The sequence below is a fragment of the Urocampus carinirostris genome, chromosome 10 (genome assembly GCF_059441175.1).
Source record: "Urocampus carinirostris isolate Australia breed hairy pipefish chromosome 10, RoL_Ucar_1.0, whole genome shotgun sequence".
In the NCBI taxonomy this organism is placed as follows: domain Eukaryota; kingdom Metazoa; phylum Chordata; class Actinopteri; order Syngnathiformes; family Syngnathidae; genus Urocampus; species Urocampus carinirostris.
In genome coordinates this window covers 41,454,653-41,472,923 of record NC_142358.1, presented here as the reverse complement: position 1 = coordinate 41,472,923, position 18,271 = coordinate 41,454,653, and the positions used below count along the sequence as shown (strand labels likewise).

Below are 18,271 nucleotides of genomic sequence, written 5' to 3'. Positions count from 1 at the left end.
TATTCATGCAGTTTTAATCATCACAGTTAATTAGTAATACAAAGCAGTTATCACTTCAGATTTTTCAGTTCATATATTCTTCTTGGTTTACTGTCCCGGCATAGTTGTAATGCCTTCTCAAGGTCCTATTGCAGCAACGGAATTTCCGTAGCTAATTTGTGGTTTTCATTGTCGTTGTACCGATCCAATGTGCTTTTCTGAAAGTTCGTATTGCGAAATGATTTATGCAATCCAGTTTTTTTGTCACGCTGGGTGCACGCATCACAGAACATGTAGCCTCCATTATCATCCTCCTCATAGCGTCACCAGGAATATAATGAAGTCCATTTTGGCAGAAAAGTCCTTTTCTTGCTAGGAGTATTCTTTTGTTTATTATCTTTCATCGAATTGTTGGCTTCAACACACGTGTTTTCCTTGCCTTCACGGTCTTCTGAACAATTTCTCTGCCGTTTTTTCGTGCCGGAATCATTGCCGTTGTTACCACTTTCTGTATTAGGTTTTGACTTGTTACCAATTTTTTGTTGATTTGCACCTAATACCAACTGTTTTTTCGGAGGCATACTTCTCTTTAACTCGACAACCACCAAAACAATGACGTCATCTCGAAGCAACGAGATCTCGTTTGCCGAGATCGGCGCGAGACCTCAACAACAATGGCGGATCTGCCTGACGAAAAGTTTGGAGTGCGGTAAATTTCTGTTAAAAAAAAAAAGTAATCGGGTAATAATGACAATTTGGTGTCAAAAACATTGCGTCCCGGGGACGCACGTTGATTTGACACTATGCGTCCCCAGCAATAATGATGCGTCGAGGGCGCAGGGACGCAGGCAAACGAGAACACTGAATAACTATTTGCAGCCTTTGCGCGAATAGGTTTGTTCATCTAGGAAGGGTTTCAAATGGAGGAAGGGAATCATTGAAAGTAGGGGGTAGAGTCTACCCGGTAGACACTCTGTCAGGATTTCCAAGCAATTAGTTTTCAGGCTAGCCATGTGTGTTGCTCTCTATAGGAGTTTTGTAAACACATTTTCTTGCCTTGCTCAGTTATTTTCTTTTCTCTCTCCTACCACCGTCTTTGATTTCTTTTCAAGGCTTTTTAATGGTATTCCTCTTTTTCTGTAGGTCAAGGAGATAACTAGAGACATCAAGCAATTGGACCACGCCAAGCGCCATCTTACTACATCCATCACCACTCTGAACCACCTGCATATGTTAGCAGGAGGTGTGGACTCCTTAGAGTGAGTGCTATTGATTCCACATCAAAACACTTGTTTTCTTTGAAAAGGTTTGCACAAACAATAAATAAGCAAATACATTTATTTATTTTTTTGCATCACACTTATGATACTGGTGATTATGTACAGTTGTCTTCAGATATTTTATGGGTCTGTAAGTCCTACATAATCACTGTACACACAATACACATGGATCCAGCGTCCAAGAGACTTGAGCACCCAAATCAGTAAATTACCGTAAATTCCGGACTATAGAGCGCGCCTGATTATAAGCCTCACCCACCACATTTTAAGAGGAAAACAGATTTTGTACTCACACAAGCCGCACCTGTATATAAGCCGCATGCGCCCACATTAAAAAATGTAAAACAAATACAAAATTAACCCAAACCCGACTTTAAGTCCCGCGATTGAAACTAAATGTCCTTCATTAAAGTACACAGTCCAAAATTCACAGCCGGCAAAATGAACGGAAAATGATATCGGTACTTAAGGTTTGATGCAGACCTGCACAGTCCGAGTCCCGTTGAAAGTAATCCAAGAAAAAAAGTGTATATTTCCAAAGGTAAAGGTGGGAAAAATATATATCCACTATTGTCCGCCGCGTCCACAAACAGGTCTCACCTTCACCCCGCGTTTGTTCCGCCCCTTCTTTTTCATTCGCCCGTGCAAAACATATCAGAATAAGTGTCCAAAATAAATACAAATAAATACATTACAAAAATATACAGTTGCAAATACATATTATACATGTTTACACATATTTACAAAGAAAGACGGTACACCGAGAGTTTTCAAAATTTTAATAATAATAATATAACTTTCATCCAAAACGAGTAATGCTTTTTTTCGATGAAAAAATCCTCCCGGTCGCTTGCCATAACACCCCGTCAACCATTCTTTCATTAGGCTCTGTTTCCTTCTTTATCGGACTGCTCGATTGCTTTCCGCTTGAAAACTGCGTCATGTGCCTTTCTTTTTGCATTTTGCATGATGAGGGTATGTTTATGTTAATTTGATTTATGCACAAGCCAAGAAGTTGCAGTCTTCCTCGGCGCATATATTCCACCGGTTTAAATCTTACCTTTTGTACTCGAGCGCAGCTGGCGGCCGTTAGAGAAATGACATAAATTGGCCGCATCACTGAATAAGCTGCAGGGTTGAAAGTTTGGGAGAAAAGTAGCGGCTTATAGTCCGGAATTTATGGTACCTCCCACAATGCCCAACTCTTCAATTAGTTCAGCACGTCTGAATTACTTCCTACGATTAATTTCTTTTAATTCATTTCATGATCTTGTGTGCTTCATCTTGTGTGCTTCCGGAAAGACGAATTGGCGATACATTAGTATCAAGGCATATAAAAAGTAAAAACTATGTATTAAGTTTGTTATGGTTCTGTAACTGCCTTACTCTTCCCAAAATGTGTAAATTATTTTTTTTAAAACCTTTATTTTTCAAAGAGTGCTGCTATATTTGGTCTTGCATTGAACATAACAGTAAAAAAAGGTGTGTGATAACATATTCTTTCCAAGAAAAAAAACATTGAAAATGAGGTTATATATTTCCTGTCCATACACCCATCGATCCATTCATTTATTTTCCTACCCTTATCCCTGGTAAGGTCAGGAAGCCCAGACCTCCCTATTCCCATTAACTTTGTCCGATGAGATCCTTAGCCGTTCCCAGGCCAGTCTAGAGACATTGTCTGTACTGCACATGTACTGGATCGTCCCTCGGGAGCTCCACAACATCCAGAGCCTTAATGAACCCCGGGTGGAATATTCCACTGTGGAGCTTTTAACCCCTGTGGTGCGCCTTAAATAGGTTGGATAAGATTGGAAATGCATACAGTTTTTAAAGGTATGCGTTACTACTCAAATTTTTACGCTATACTCCTGCATTCGAGCAATGATTGTTCGATCAAAAGTGAGGAAGGAGATGTCACTTTACCACTAGATAACCAGTGGCACAAATCCAAAGGCATTAGAACTTGTTATCAAACTATTTTTACTCAGGATGCCAGAAACAGATTTGCGTAGTGCATTTTGTGGAGATACTGTTTAACCCAGTGTTTTTCAGCCAGTGTGCCAGTGACCTTGTCTAGTGTGCCGCTGGAATTTGCCCAATTTTATCCTTCCAAAAAATCAGGCCATTATTCAGTATTTTTGCAATCTTCAGACGAGGAACTGTAATAGTCATCCATATCAGTAGGTGGTACAGTGGAACCTCGGTTCTCGACCATAATCCGTTCCATTTCTTTGTACGAAAACCGATTTGTACGATCACCAAAGTTGTTTTTTCCCATTAAAAGTAATGTAAAATTATTTTAATCCGTTCCAACACCCTAAATCTTTACCACGAAAGTAAACATGAAGCTAACCCAGGCTAATCGTACGTTCGCGTAATCTTCTGTACGAAAGATTACGCTAACATGAACGTGTAAAAATAAAAAAATCAGGTCGTTTACACGTCATTTAGCACCCGGGTCTCCACAACAAGTGGTGAGCAGTTAAAGGATAAGGAAAATAATTATGAGTAGGATTTCTTACCTTGGCCGTTGTCTGCAGAAGCCATGCTGTATTCCTGAAAGAAGGGAAACTCGCACACCTTCTTCATATTTTGCTATTATTTATTTCTTAAATGCAATAGTTGTACGCACTACTCCTCTTTTTTCACCTGTAGCAACTTTGCTGCTTGCACCAACCTTCTTCCGAGGCATAATTAGGAGTTAAAACACTCCCTTCACCGCTTTTGAAAAACGAAAGTAGAGAAGGAGTGCGCGTTGCCGTGACAACAGTTCTTCACGAGGGGTGGGGGCAATCTACACTCGTACGCCGCTCAGCATCGCCCTTGGCGTACCGGCGTTCGGACTTCGATTTTTTGAACGAAAAGCGAAGCAAGAATTTCTCGAAATTTTTGGTCGAGAACCGATTTGTTCGAACTGAGAGGCGTTCGAAAACCGAGGTTCCACTGTAGTAGAGTTTTATATACTCTTAATATACTAATTATCTGCTCATGAGGTAGCACAGTACATTTAATTACTTAATTTGTTTAACAAAGCGGTTTAAGATTGCACTGTAAGAAATAAAAACATAAATAATGTATTATTTTCTTCTTTTTATTTTCTATTTATCTGCTCATCAAGTTGTAGAGTGAAACAATTGACATATATTCATTTTCAAACATTTTCGACGGACGGTGTGCCTCGGAACTTTTTTATAAATAAAAGTGTACTTTGGTTCAAAAAGGGTTGAAAACACTGGTTTAACCTATATGTACACAGAACAAAATGCAATGTGCAAATCTGTGATTCTGGCACTGTGAGTAAAAATACTGTGATAATGAGATAAGCTCCTGTGCCTTTTTGTATGTTTTCTGTACCACTGGTGGTCTACTGAAAACCCTTTAATGTTTTGCGATTTTCATCAGTGACACTTACTGACTGATCAATTATTGCACTGATATATGCTGTAAGTAAATGAAGAACCCAACAGTTATAGACGATACACATAGTAGCTCTTACTGTGAATCCTATTTTGTGCATTTTATCGTCCGATGTGCCTTCTATATAATGACAAAATATGGCAATGGGATTTTTGTACCAATACTATAAATGTCAATCATCCAGCATCAAATATTCCAATACAGGTAAAAGCAGTGTCTGAAACTCATGAGAAAAAGTTAGCGGACACCAGGGGGCAGACAACTTGAAACACAATAAGACGACTACTCGCAAAAAAAAAACCGTTGTTGCCAAGTATTAAGGATTGATAGTCAGAATATATAACAGAACAACACTTTCAAATTAAGTTTATTATAAATCTACTTATAACATCCATTGCATATACGACATGCAATGTTTGCGTTGCATCGTCTGCTATAAGCCACGTGATTTCATCTTTCCACCATGCTTTTAAGGTACATTTACGTTTTGTAGCGTCATCGATTTTGTTAGCTTCTTTTGAATCTTTCTTCTGGGGCTGAGGTTTTGGCTTGATTCCTAACCACTTATCCATTTTTCTTGTGTTCTCTGTGCTTCTACTTTGCCAAATGCACGCCCTTAGAAAGTCCGGAAGCTCAAATTTATCCGATGCAGTCTTCTGATTGGCTGCCGAGTATGCAAATTCCCAAACGAACCGAAATTTCTGAACTGAACGAAGATTTTGAAATTGGAATTAAGCAAACGTTTGAGTTGAAAAAAAATCTTTCTTGTTTTTGTTTTTTTTTCTTGAGAAAGTTGTCGGCCACCCGGGCAGAGACGCTTTAAAAAGTTGTACGCCCGGCGTAAAAGATGCATGCCCTGGGCATCTTTATTACTTGTATTTACTCATCTTCATTCATGCAATGTTTGTATTGCGTCGTCTGCTACAAGCCACGTGAACTTCCACGATGCTTTTAATGTACGTTTACATTTTGTAGCGTCATCCATTTTGTTAGCTTCTTTTGAATATTTTTCCCGGGGCTAAGGTTTTGGCTTGATTCCTAAGTACTTATCTAATTTTCTTGTGTTATTCGATCCAGGCTTCTGATTGGCTGCCGAGTATGCAAATTGCCAAACGATCTAAAATTCTGAAATTTCTAAACCATATGAAAATTTCGAAAACGGAATAAAGCAAACATTTTTTTTTTCTTGAAACGTTTTGTAAGTTGTACGCCCGACGTAAAGGATGCACGCCCCGGGCGTCCGGGCAGATGTTATTTCAGACACTGGTAAAAGGCTTGATTGAAAGGATGCATTCTGAATTTTTTTCAGAAATCAAAATGTATTTTTACTTTTTTCTCCGGGACCCCTCAACAGACCTTTATTTCAAATCCACAAATAACAGTTTTCATGTGCATACTAAAGGTTTTGAAGTTGATACTTTCACGTTTTTTTTTAAAACGTATACCAACAAGTAATGTAATTTCTATGGAATTTTATATACAAAGAAGTATTTTATGTTTTTACTGTTTATGACAACCATTGACTTTGACACACAAAATGATGCTAAGTGACGTGTCCATGTGTTTTTTCCAGGGCCATGACAAGGAAAAGGCAGTACGGTGAAGTAGCCAATCTTCTGCAAGGGGTTGTAAACGTTCTGGAGCACTTCCACAAGTATATGGGCATTCCGCAGATAAGACAGCTTTCTGAAAGGTACCTCACACTTAACACGAGCATGCACTGTTGCTGACATCTGTACTGTACTGCAAAACCCTTCTAGGTTATGCATTATCTATGACTGGTTGATGTCTCATTCGATAGAAACTCTAGAATGAGATGGTACAAGGCTTCACTCCATGTTCATAGTTGTGTTCATCAGCTAAATCAGGGTTTCCCAACCTTTCTCAGGCTGAGAGCTGCTTTTTTTTACCGATTGGCGCAAAAGGCACCCACTTTGGTATTCCTAAAATAGTCACTAAGCTAACTAGCAAAAAAGGTCAAATGTTAGCTAGTTAACATGGAAACCATGGAAAAAAGCTACCTAAATAGCTTAAAAGCTAGCTTGATACTTAGCTAGAAAAATAAATCTGTTAGAACTAAAGGGAGCTATATAGCTGGATAAAATAGTAAAAGCCGTCTAGATAGCCAGATAGAAAGCTAAATAGTTAGCTAGAATTAAGCCCAAAATTTAGCTTGATGACTAGCTAAAAAGGTAAAATGTTGGCTAGCTATCATGCAAAAAATGTAAAAAGCTAGCTTGATGGCTTGCTAAATAGCTAAAAAGTTAGCTTGATAGATAGCTAGAAAGTAAAACAGGTAAATGAAAAAAATAAAAGCAAAATGGATAGATAGCTAAAAGGATAAAATCCATCTCAATAGTTAGATAGAAAGCTACATAGATAGCTAGAAAGGAGGTGAAAATTAAGCTTAATAGGTAAAATGTTAGCTAAATAGTGTGCAAAATAATGGAAAAAGCTAGCTATATAGCTTGCTAAATCGCTAAAAGTCTAGCTTGATACCTAGCTAGAAAAATACATAGGTAAAAACTAAAGGGAGCTAGATAGCTATCTAAAGGAGTAAAATCTGTGTAAATAACCAGATTGAAAGCTAGATAGCTAGCTAGAAAGGAGGTGAAAATTTAGCTCGATAACTGGCAAAAAAGGTAAAATGTTGGCTAGCTAACATGCAAAAAATGTAAAAAGCTAGCTTGATGGCTTGCTTAATAGCTAAAAAGGTGCTTGATAGATAGCTAGAAAGTAAAACAGGTTAAAAAAAAGCTAAAAGGGAGATAGATAGCTAAAAGGATAAAATCCATCTCAATAGTTGGATAGAAAGCTAGATAGCTAGCTCGAAAGGAGGTGAAAATTTCGCTCAATAACTTGCAAAAAAAGGTAAAATGTTAGCTAAATAGAGTGCAAAATAATGTAAAAAGCTAGCTATATAGCTTGCTAAATAGCTACAGATGCATGAAAAAAGAAGAAGGAATCCTCTCGCCCAGCCCTGGCCCCCCTCCATCTTTTTTTTTTTTTTTTTGGACTGCCTCCTGGAATTAAAAAATAAAAACTCCTATTTTTGAAAATAATATATACAGTCGGACTCTCTGAGTGACTTGTTCTTTCTTTTTTGTCTTAATTATTTTGAAATTCTGAATGTCGCTTCATTTACCTACATGCCGACATTTCTTGTGTAAATATTGTGTAAATTATAACTCTAACCTTATCCTCCTTGTTTTATAACCTTATCTTCTCTGTTCCTTTATCTTCTTGGCTTTTTTTACCTCACTGTGAATGTGTGAAACTGGAGTGTCATGCCCAATTTCGTTGTCACAATATGTTAAGCCATTTTGTAACAATGACAATAAAGGTACAGTGGAACCTCGGTTTTTGAACGCCTCTCAGTTCGGACAAATCGGTGTTCGGCCAAAAATTTCGAGAAATTCTTACTTCGTCGCTGTTCGGTCAAAAAATCGGAGTTTGAATGCCGGTACGCTAGGGTGCGATGCTGAGCGGCGTACGGGTGTTTTAGCCCCTAATTATGCCCCCGAAGAAGGTCGGTGCAAGCGGGACAGGTGAAAAATGACAAGTTGTTCGTCCAACTATTGCCTTTAAGAAAGACATAATAGCTAAATGTGAAAGAGCTTTACGAATTTCCGATCTTGCTAGTGAATGCAGCATGGCTAAATCTACGATCAGTACGATAGTAAAGAATAAGGAGGCTGTGAAATCGAGTGATGCGGCTAAGGAAGTTAGCGCTATAAGCAAGCAACTGCCGCAAGTTTTGGAAGAGGTTGAAAAACTTTTGATTTTTCTCTCCCCACTGTCCACCACAAAGGTAAGAAATCCTATTCATAATCCTCTTTTTACTTTTACACGTTCATGTTAGCGTAATCTTTCGTACGGAAGATTACGCTAACGCGAATGTACGATTAGCCTGGGTTAGCTTTATGTTTACGTTAAACATTCAGGGTAAACATTCAGGGTGTCGGAACGGATTAAAACGATTTTACATTACTTTTAATGGGAAAAACGATTTCGGTGATTGAACAAATCGGTTTTCGAACCGGGTTCTGGAACGGATTATGGTCGAGAACCGAGGTTCCACTGTATATTCTATTCTATTCTATTCTTTTCTATTCTATTCTATTGCTAGTTTATGGCAGCACAGACAACATGTCACACTTTCTACAACTCAAAGACTTTTTCTTTTGACTTGTGTAGAGTCAAAGCAGCACAGAGTGAGTTGGGCTCTCAGATCCTGGCAGATTTTGAAGAATCCTTCCCATCCCAGGGCTCCAAGGTAAACACATGTCATCTTTTCAAACCTGTTTTCAGACTCTTGAATGTTTTTCTTCTTTCCGTCACAGAGGCCTGTAGGGCCGAGTAACGTGTTGAGGGACGCTTGTCTTGTTGCAAACGTTCTTGACCCACGCATCAAACACGAGATCATGAAAAAGTTCATCCGGCAACATCTCTCGGAGTACCTGGTGCTCTTTCAAGAAAACCAAGATGTGAGTAAGCTAGCACTCGTGACCAAAGACTTCTCGACCAACTGCTATGGAAGTTGAATACAGTGGTACCTCTTTAAATGAGCACTTCTAAACCCGAGAATTTAGGGGGAAAAAAGGAAAAGATTTCTCGCTCCATCTATCCATCTAGAATTCTAGACATCTGGACATCTATCTATCTAGACATCTAGACATCTATCTAGACAGCTATTTATCTATCTAGACAGCTATTTATCTATCTAGACATCTAGACATGTATCGATCTAGACATCTATCCATCTATCTATCTAGACATCTATCGATCTAGACACCTATCTATCTAGACATCTATCTATCTAGACATCTATCTATCTAGACATCTAGACATGTATCGATCTAGACATCTATCCATCTATCTATCTAGACACCTATCTATCTAGACACCTATATATCTAGACACCTATCTATCTAGACATCTATCTATCTAGACATCTAGCATCCATCCAGACAGCTATTTATCTATCTAGACATCTAGACATGTATCTAACTAGACATCTATCCATCTATCTATCTAGACATCTATCTATCTAGACACTTATCTATCGAGACACCTATCTATCTACCTAGACATCTATCTATCTAGACATCTATCTGGACATCTAGACATCTATCTAGACATCTATACATCTATCTAGACAGCTATTTATCTATCTAGACATCTAGACATGTATCTATCTAGACATCTATCCATCTATCTATCTAGACACCTATCTATCTAGACACTTATCTATCTAGACACCTATCTATCTATCTAGACATCTATCTATCTAGACATCTATCTATCTAGAAATCTATCTATCTAGACATCTATCTATCTAGACATCTATACTGTATAGACATCTATCTAGACAGCTATATAGACATCTATCTACCTAGACATTTATCTATCTAACTGGGTCATATCCCTCAAGAGGGGTGACTGACAGCAAGACAAACATGTACACAAAATCAAAGAAAAGAAAAAGTAAAAAGTAGCAAAAAAATTAAAAAGATAAAATAAATTGACCATGGCCAACCCAAATGCCCAAACACTCAAACAAAGTTAAGCACCTCGGCACCCAAGTTGGTCATGTTTTCGTCCCTCCAGATGAAACGGGACACAAGAAAGCGGCCGTGTCACTCGGGTCAGAGTGACACAACACACTCTTCTGTTCGGCAGCTTTCACTGGTTTACCCCTGCCGCATTATACAGGTGCCCTGCCCATCCCTTAGAACGCATCCAAACATTCCACTATCCTTATACAACACCTTTCCACTCATTCCTATCACCAACAATAGCTAGCTTCCAATAGCCCCAAAATATACACGGAGACGGAATATGGCAGAGAGGGAACACTCTTTATTCAGCAACATTCATCCACGTTCGAAGTCCGTCCGAGAGACGCTGGCATTTATACTGAGTTCAACAACATCACGTGATGTTTTTCTCGGATTCCGAAGTATTTTTTCCGGCCTCGGCTCATTTATTCAGCAACCTGTGATTTCTTGTATCAACATTGTTTCACAACACCCTGCCAGATGTCTGTTATCAGGTCTGTTGTCAGTTCCAAAGCTGCTGACTTACAGTTAATCCACAACACGGTGACTCGAGTCCTTGCATTGTAACTCGCATTTTATATTGTTAATATCATCTGTATTGTTTTTTTTCAATTAATATTTGAATGAAATATGTGTTTTTATAGCCTCTGATCCTTTTGGCAAGTCCGGGATAGGGCAATTTGATTTTAATTATTCCCTATTGGGAAAATTTGCTTGTGACCAGAGCAGTTCAAGTTACAAGCATGATACTAGAACAAATTAGGCTTTTATGTAGAGGTACCACTGTAATTCTTGTCATTTTGGACGGTTGCACATGTGATAAAGTAGTCGACCAAACATTTTAGGTCGCGTGGCTGGACAAGATCGATCGCCGCTATGCCTGGATCAAACGGCAACTCGTCGACTACGAAGAAAAATATGGACGCATGTTCCCGGAGGAGTGGTGTATGACCGAACGCATTGCGGTGGAATTTTGCCACATCACCAGGTAGATTTTGCAAACTCCTTTTTTACCTTTAATTTTCGACTCGACAAATTCCGATGAATAGGAATTTAATTAACAGCCCAACAATGGGCAAAAAAACAAATACACAGTCAAATAACCAGTGTTATCGAACACCAGAGTAAATTTTAACATGTGATATTCTGTGCAGAGGTATAGTTTCAGCTGTTAATCTCTCCTTTTGATTTTGGTCTGATTTATCGGCCAGCTATCCAAATTGTTCAATATTAGCATTTCAAACATCTGCCATTAACTATTGTTTTAAATTTTAGCTTAATCCTCATGATACCGTCACACCACCCCAAACTCCCGGTTCACGTTCGACGAGACTATAGCAGTGTCAGTAAAACAATAATAAGCAAAGAAAACTGAATTTATTTTTCTTTCTGTGTGGCCCGGTACCAAGGAACTCACGGCCTGTTATCGGTTCGTGCTCCGGTGGTTGGGGAACATTGTTCTACCACACGTTTGCTATGAACACACAGAGAGCGTCACACATTTTGAAGAAAATCAATCATTTTATGTGCACCTTATAGTCTTGAAAATACGGTACAGGAAAAAAGTCCATATTGGCAAGGCCAAGAGTTTGTGGTGCAGTACTCCTTATTTTCAATTTGCCAGGGGTAGTAGAATAGTTTCAACCGGGCAAATGCCCTTTCTTCAATATCTGCGTTTTTTTAGGTGGGACAGTCTTCTCCATTCGGGCCCCCCTGAGTTTTGATCTAGAACCTCAGTGGAGATGTTTAAATCTAAGCTTAACACACACTTATACTCGATAGCATATAAATAATCTGTATTTTATGTTGATAATATCAGTGTATTGTTTGTTATGGCAACATCCACTGCGGCCTGGCCATCCTCATGTTGAGGTTTTTGAGTTTTTCCTTGCCCTCATGTAAGTTTTAGATCAGGGGATGGTGTCATAATAGTCTGTAGTATGCAATAGTCTGTGGTCTGTGCAGCACTCTGAGACTCTTTGTGATTACGGGTGTCACAAATAAAAAGGACTTGACTTGACTTGAGGTTTTTGAGTTTTTCCTTGCCCTCGTGTAGGTTTTAGATCAGGGGATGGCGCCATAATAGTGTGTAGTTTGCAATAATCTGTGGTCTGTGCTGCCCTTTGAGACTCTTATGATTAAGGGCGTCATAAATAAACATGACTTGAGGTCTTTGAGTTTTTCCTTGCCTTCATGTAGGTTTTAGATTAGGGGATGGTTTCATAATAGCGTGTAGTTTGAAATAATCTGTGGTCTGTGCAGCCCCTTGAGACTCTTTGTGATTAAGGGCGTCACAAATAAACAGGACTTGACTTGAGGGTTTTGAGTTTTTCCTTGCCCTCATGTAGGTTTTAGATCAGGGAATGGTGTAATAAAAGTCTGTGGTCTGTGCAGCTCCTTTGAGACTCTTTGTGATTAAGGGCCAAACAAATAAACATGACTTGACTTGACTAGAACAAATAGACCGCCTGCATGCCTTTATCCATCTCAAACATTTCTCCGAATGAGTTTTTGGCTCAGGAAAAGGGACAAACCTCACCACTTCCTGTCATTCCGGATACCTGTGATCTACATCAGAAGTGCCCCAGACACATCGTCTAACCACTTAGATACAAAAGACTTTACAAGCGTGTGGATCACTCGTGCATTGTTTGTGATACACAGATGGCTGACCTAAATCAGCAGCCACGGGATGTCGTCTGCCTCGTGTTCCGATTGGCTGTTAGCAAGCACTGTCGGATGTACGAATTGGCAAAGAACAACATTTAGTCCGACTTTTCAGGTTCAATTTACGTGTCCTGTCCATCTGTAGGCACAGGGACTTAATTTTCAATGGGTGTGGCTGTGTACAGTAGAGTAAACGTTAAAATAACCCAAAATTGCGCCTTTATTAAAGACTCCTATACCAGCTCAGTGGCCTTGTGGGTATGGCGCCCGCCCCGAGACTGGGAGGTTGTGGTTCAAGCCTCGGCCGAGTCATACCTAAGACTTAAACATGCTTGGCGTTCAGCATTAGGGGTTGGAATTGGGGGCTTTACTCACCTAATGACTGAGCGAGGGGGCTGGGAATCCCCTCCTCTGAATCAATCTCCCAAAAAGAGTCAGAAATGACTCTAGCCACCTCCCATTAGGGGGATATGGCTGTGGTATATATTTAGGACTCCAATCATTTAACATCTTCTGTGCATGTTTTTCTTTCAAAAGAGCAGAGCTCTCGAAAGTGATGAGAACTCGGGCGAAGGAGATTGAAGTCAAGTTGCTTCTGTTTGCCATTCAGAGGACGACAAACTTTGAAGGTCTGCTGGCAAAACGTTTTACTGGATGCACCTTGACGGATGCCCTTGTGGTAAGATCATGCACGTGCAAACTTCTCTTTGTGATGACATAACGATTTCACAAAATCCAAATTCCTCCACGTATACAAAAGTATGCGGTGACGTTGGCTGGTTACTATCCTTTCAATGACTCTTTTGAAAACATAAAAAATGGCTATATTAGGCGTCCTTTGGACAGGTGAAAAAAAGGCAAAAATCTTAGGATCCTTCAATAAATAAGTTGAAATTTACTGTATGGTCACAAGGTTTGGGAATAACGCCATTATCGGTGTTCATTTGAGCTGTGAAAAGTGATGGGTCCCGGGGACTCGCATGCTCAAAATCTATGGGTCCCAACAAAGATCTATGGGTCCCCAAAATTTAGTGTTATCCAGGTTGAAATTGTAAATCGGTGACAATGTATAATAAAAATCTATATATTCATTCAGTTTTAATCATCAAATTATGAATTCATTTTCTGCATCGAATTATTGTTGGTAATATACCGATTAAAGGGATAACCACAAACCTGTCTTTTTTTCATTTTCTCCTTTTATACTTCCTTTTTTTCTTAACTTCTTTGAACAACATCATCGTTCGTAATATAATGCATCAAAGCAAGTGAGCCGTTTGAGAGCCGGCTCACTTGAATGAGTTGAGCCGAAAAAGCCGGTTCTCTAAAAAGAAACTTTTCACTACACAACTCGAGATCGGCGTGCAGACGAAAACTCGAACCGCGAGACCAAAACAACATCTGCCGGATCCGCCTGACGAAAAGTTTGGAGTGCGGTAAATCTTTGTTTGAAAAAAATGTAATCGGGTAATAATGACAATTTTGTGTCAAAAAAGTTGCGTCCCGGGGACGCACGTTGATTTGAGACCATGCGTCCCCAGCAAAAATGATGCAACTAGGACGCAGGGACGTGGGCAAACCAGAACACTGCATTATAGGAACGGTATTACTTGCGTAACAACGTATTTTTTCAGTGCCGTTACCGTTATTGACGGTCAAAAGCGGTGAGTTACTTTTGGCTGCAGAACGATAGTGTGCTCCTGCACACCTGACCTTCCGCTCGCCTCTGAGTTGTTTATGTCACGTCTTATCAGACAGTGTCATCATTCTACCATATAGTTAGAGATTACTGATATATTATTTACTAATGTGCCAAAAGAAAGGTCAAATAGAGACCGGGTTGCGAAAAATGTGAGCTACTAGTGCTTGTGACATTCCCAAGTGCGGCGCAACCAACTTGTCGTTCACAATCCAGCTCTTGGAAGTTCATGCTAAACATTCCATTTGTGCATAAACACATAACTATATACATATTCCTATATTTTCTTTTCTGAGCAGCCAAAGAGGCCAGAGAGCCCTTTAGAACCCTCTAATCCTTTCTTGGAGGACGATCATGGTGATGATGAAGGTGCAAAGAAAGATGAGAAAGATGGAGAAATGCCACAGGTGAGATCAGCTCCAATACAAACTTGTACTGCACTGTGTATTATATACTCACCCAACCTTTCCAAACACTATTTTTTGTTGGTTAATTTTCACTTCAGCAGAGTTATGTGCAATTCCAAAGCTGTTTATAATGACTACCGTATCTTTCGGACGATAAGTCTCAAGTTTTTTCCATAGTTTGGCCAGGGGTGTTTTCGAGAGACTGTCTTCGGGCGTCGCCCCAAAAAATACGCAGAGACGAGATATGACAAAAAGGGAACGCGCTTTATTGCATTCGGGACACGTTAAGAGTTCCAAAATCTGAGACTTATGTTCGTGATAATTTTGCATTGTTTCAGTTGGGAACTCTAATTCCAGATTTTGACACCACGTAGAGACTTTTCAAAAATACCAAGGTGAACCGCCAAAGCTGTATTGACAATTTCAATTAATGACCGTGTTTCTTCCTTGTAGCCCAGAAAACCCAAAGCTCCTGAAAATCCTTTTCATGGCATCGTCTCAAAGTGCTTTGAGCCTCATCTGTATGTCTACATCGAATCGCAAGACAAGTAAGCAACAACAATATTCATGCAATTTCTGTTACACACTCTCAAAATCAGGGACAGATTGTGAGTAGCAGGGTGGGTCCCCAACCTGTTCTATACTACAGAACACAGGATTAAACATGTTATTGTTTTATTATAATATGAATAACAATAACAGCCGTAACAATAATGAAACATATAGTGATAATAAAGTTAACTAGAATGGCTATGTGCCGTTAGAGTATTACCTGCATTGAGACGTGTGAAAACATTTTTGGGTGGCAGTTCCCTTTTTGGTAGGGTCAATGGCACTAAGAAAACCCAAAGTGTAAGACTGAGTCCAGGTGGGGACTAAAATCTGGAAAAACTGCAAAATCAAAAGTGCTAAGTCAGCTTTTTTTAGGCATTTTTCACATCTTTGGTAACTTACACGACTGTGAATGATGGTGTTGATTCAATGTTGTTCAGCCTAGGAAAGTGGAATGTCTTTCTGGGGGGAAAATCCTCAGTTGACATAACCATAAGTGTTGAGCTTTTTAGGCATTTTTCTCATCTAGGGTTTTTGGAGAGAACGTCATTGGGCGCCACCCCGAAAAATACGCAGAGAGGAGATATGGCGAAAAGGGAACGCGCTTTATTGCATTCGGGAAACGTTCAAAGATCCAGACGTTCAACATTGGCTTTTATAGTGTTCTCAAATAAAGTTAAGATATCCCGTGAAGGTCGTCCCTCAGCATATCAGCTTGTGACCTCATGCAACAACGTCATCCCACGACCTTCACCAGATGCCTACATACTTAGCATTAGTTATTATCCACATTCCACAACAGGTGCGACTTATACTCTGGTGAGAGTTAAACTTGGGTTCCTGCGGATCCTTGAAAAGTCTTAAAAATACATTGAAATGATTGTGATCAAATTTGACAAAGCACCAGGTAAGGGTTCAAGCTGTTGTTTCACCTGTTTTCCAGCTAAGATTTCCATGCTACGCTCATCTGCGGGCATTGGAGAATAGAAAAAAAATATTTAGGCAGTAGTAAAAACCTTTTATATCTGTGTGTTCCAACCTCGATGACTCATTGTCAGTAGCACTTGCAGTGATTATTTCAGTCTGGAACAAAACCTCAGTGTGTCACCTTTCAAAAGAGACTGTAAGGTTTTAACGTTTCTAAACTTAAATCTGACCCCAGAGACACTTCACGTGTCTTGTCTAATTCCTTACAGTTGGAGCATGTTCTAAAGTCAGAGAAGTTATTGAGCCGAGCGCCAAGTATAGTCCACATATCTATTTATTTAGCCGAATCAAACAGTTGAACAAATCAGGTCTCTGCCTCTGCCAATTTTACGAACGTGTGCAGGAGAGCTGACGCAGGCTTCCGGGTTGCCCACTTTTATGCCACATGGGATGAACTGTCCACGCCCCATGATCAAGCCTCTGGCTGATTGGTCTGCGCCGTGTTGATGCAATTTTCCCAATCGTCCTTTGAAGCTTGGGAGAAGGGTGATAGGTCATCGCCCTCCGGACAGAATGGAGCACGATACACACATTCTTATCCCCCCAGGAAGTGATAAATCATTGTTATCTGCACAGAATGGAAGGCAAAGTTCGGTTCACGACAAACCTTCTCACATAGTTTGCCCTCAAACATTGGAGTCAGATTTTAGAACAAGTATGTTTGACTTTACTTAAGATAAAGCAGTGTATAAAATAGTACATAACTTCAAGACCAAGACTGTTCATATTCTCTAAAGGTTTAAGAACAGCACATTTTTTACTCTGGGTTTGTCTTGGATTGGGATTTTAGGTGAATTTTACAGGAATGAAAATGACGAACGAAAACTGCAATGCATTTCTATGGACGAGGCATCTATGGGTTTGATTGGCTCATGGTATTTGAGGCCGGAGCTAGGCTATAGGTCCCTTGTGGGGAGGAACAATGTCTGGGAATACCTTTAAATGTTAGTCAATTAAATCCACAAATGTTTACATGCGTCCCTCTGAATCCCACTGCTGTGTCCCGTCTGCGCTTGACAGGAACCTAGGAGAACTGATTGACAGATTCGTGGCCGACTTCCGAGCGCAGGGCCCACCCAAGCTTGCCACGGACGAGGCTGGCGCTGTTCTACCGAGCTGCGCCGACCTCTTTGTCTATTACAAGAAGTGCATGGTCCAGTGCTCCCAGTTGAGCACTGGGGAGCCCATGATTGCCCTCACGATCATCTTTCAGAAATTCCTGCGGGAGTACGCGTGGAAAATCCTCTCCGGAAATCTGCCCAAGTAAGAGTACATCAGTCGAACTGAAACATAATTTGATACACTCATCTTGCGTGGTTATAAAACCATTTAGGGCTTGAGAATTCATTATGAAACGAGATAGTCTCAGTCTTAGTCGTGTTCTATCGAGACGCTGTAACATATTATTGGGGTGTACTACACAATGGTGATAAGTGCAAATATTCACTCCGGCCCCTTTTTATCGTCCAAAAACGTGCAATGAGAACCATACACAGGGTAGGATATCGACATCATGCTCATATTTTATTCCTGCAGTCCAAATTATTAAAATTGGATGATTTAGTCAAATTTTTCACTGCACAACTGCTATTTAAGGTCAACAAAAACATAGTGCCAGAAAACATCCATAGATTATTCATTCGGAAAGAGGGAAATTATAATTTAAGGGTATGTTGTAAATAAATAATCCCAAAGGTGAGAACCACCAGGAAAAGTACG

At 39.8% G+C, this 18,271-nt stretch overlaps 1 protein-coding gene across 1 annotated transcript in view; it reads left to right on the top strand.

Annotated features, from left to right (window-relative positions):
- vps53 (VPS53 subunit of GARP complex) overlaps positions 1-18,271 on the top strand; it is a 47,321-nt gene that overhangs the window by 18,001 nt on the left and 11,049 nt on the right. The window contains exons 6-14 of the mRNA XM_088345395.1: positions 1,123-1,238; positions 6,253-6,372; positions 8,877-8,955; positions 9,023-9,166; positions 11,086-11,228; positions 13,445-13,586; positions 14,906-15,013; positions 15,467-15,561; positions 17,573-17,815. Coding sequence (XP_088201521.1) covers positions 1,123-1,238; positions 6,253-6,372; positions 8,877-8,955; positions 9,023-9,166; positions 11,086-11,228; positions 13,445-13,586; positions 14,906-15,013; positions 15,467-15,561; positions 17,573-17,815 — 1,190 coding nt within the window. The remainder of the gene's footprint in view (positions 1-1,122; positions 1,239-6,252; positions 6,373-8,876; positions 8,956-9,022; positions 9,167-11,085; positions 11,229-13,444; positions 13,587-14,905; positions 15,014-15,466; positions 15,562-17,572; positions 17,816-18,271) is intronic.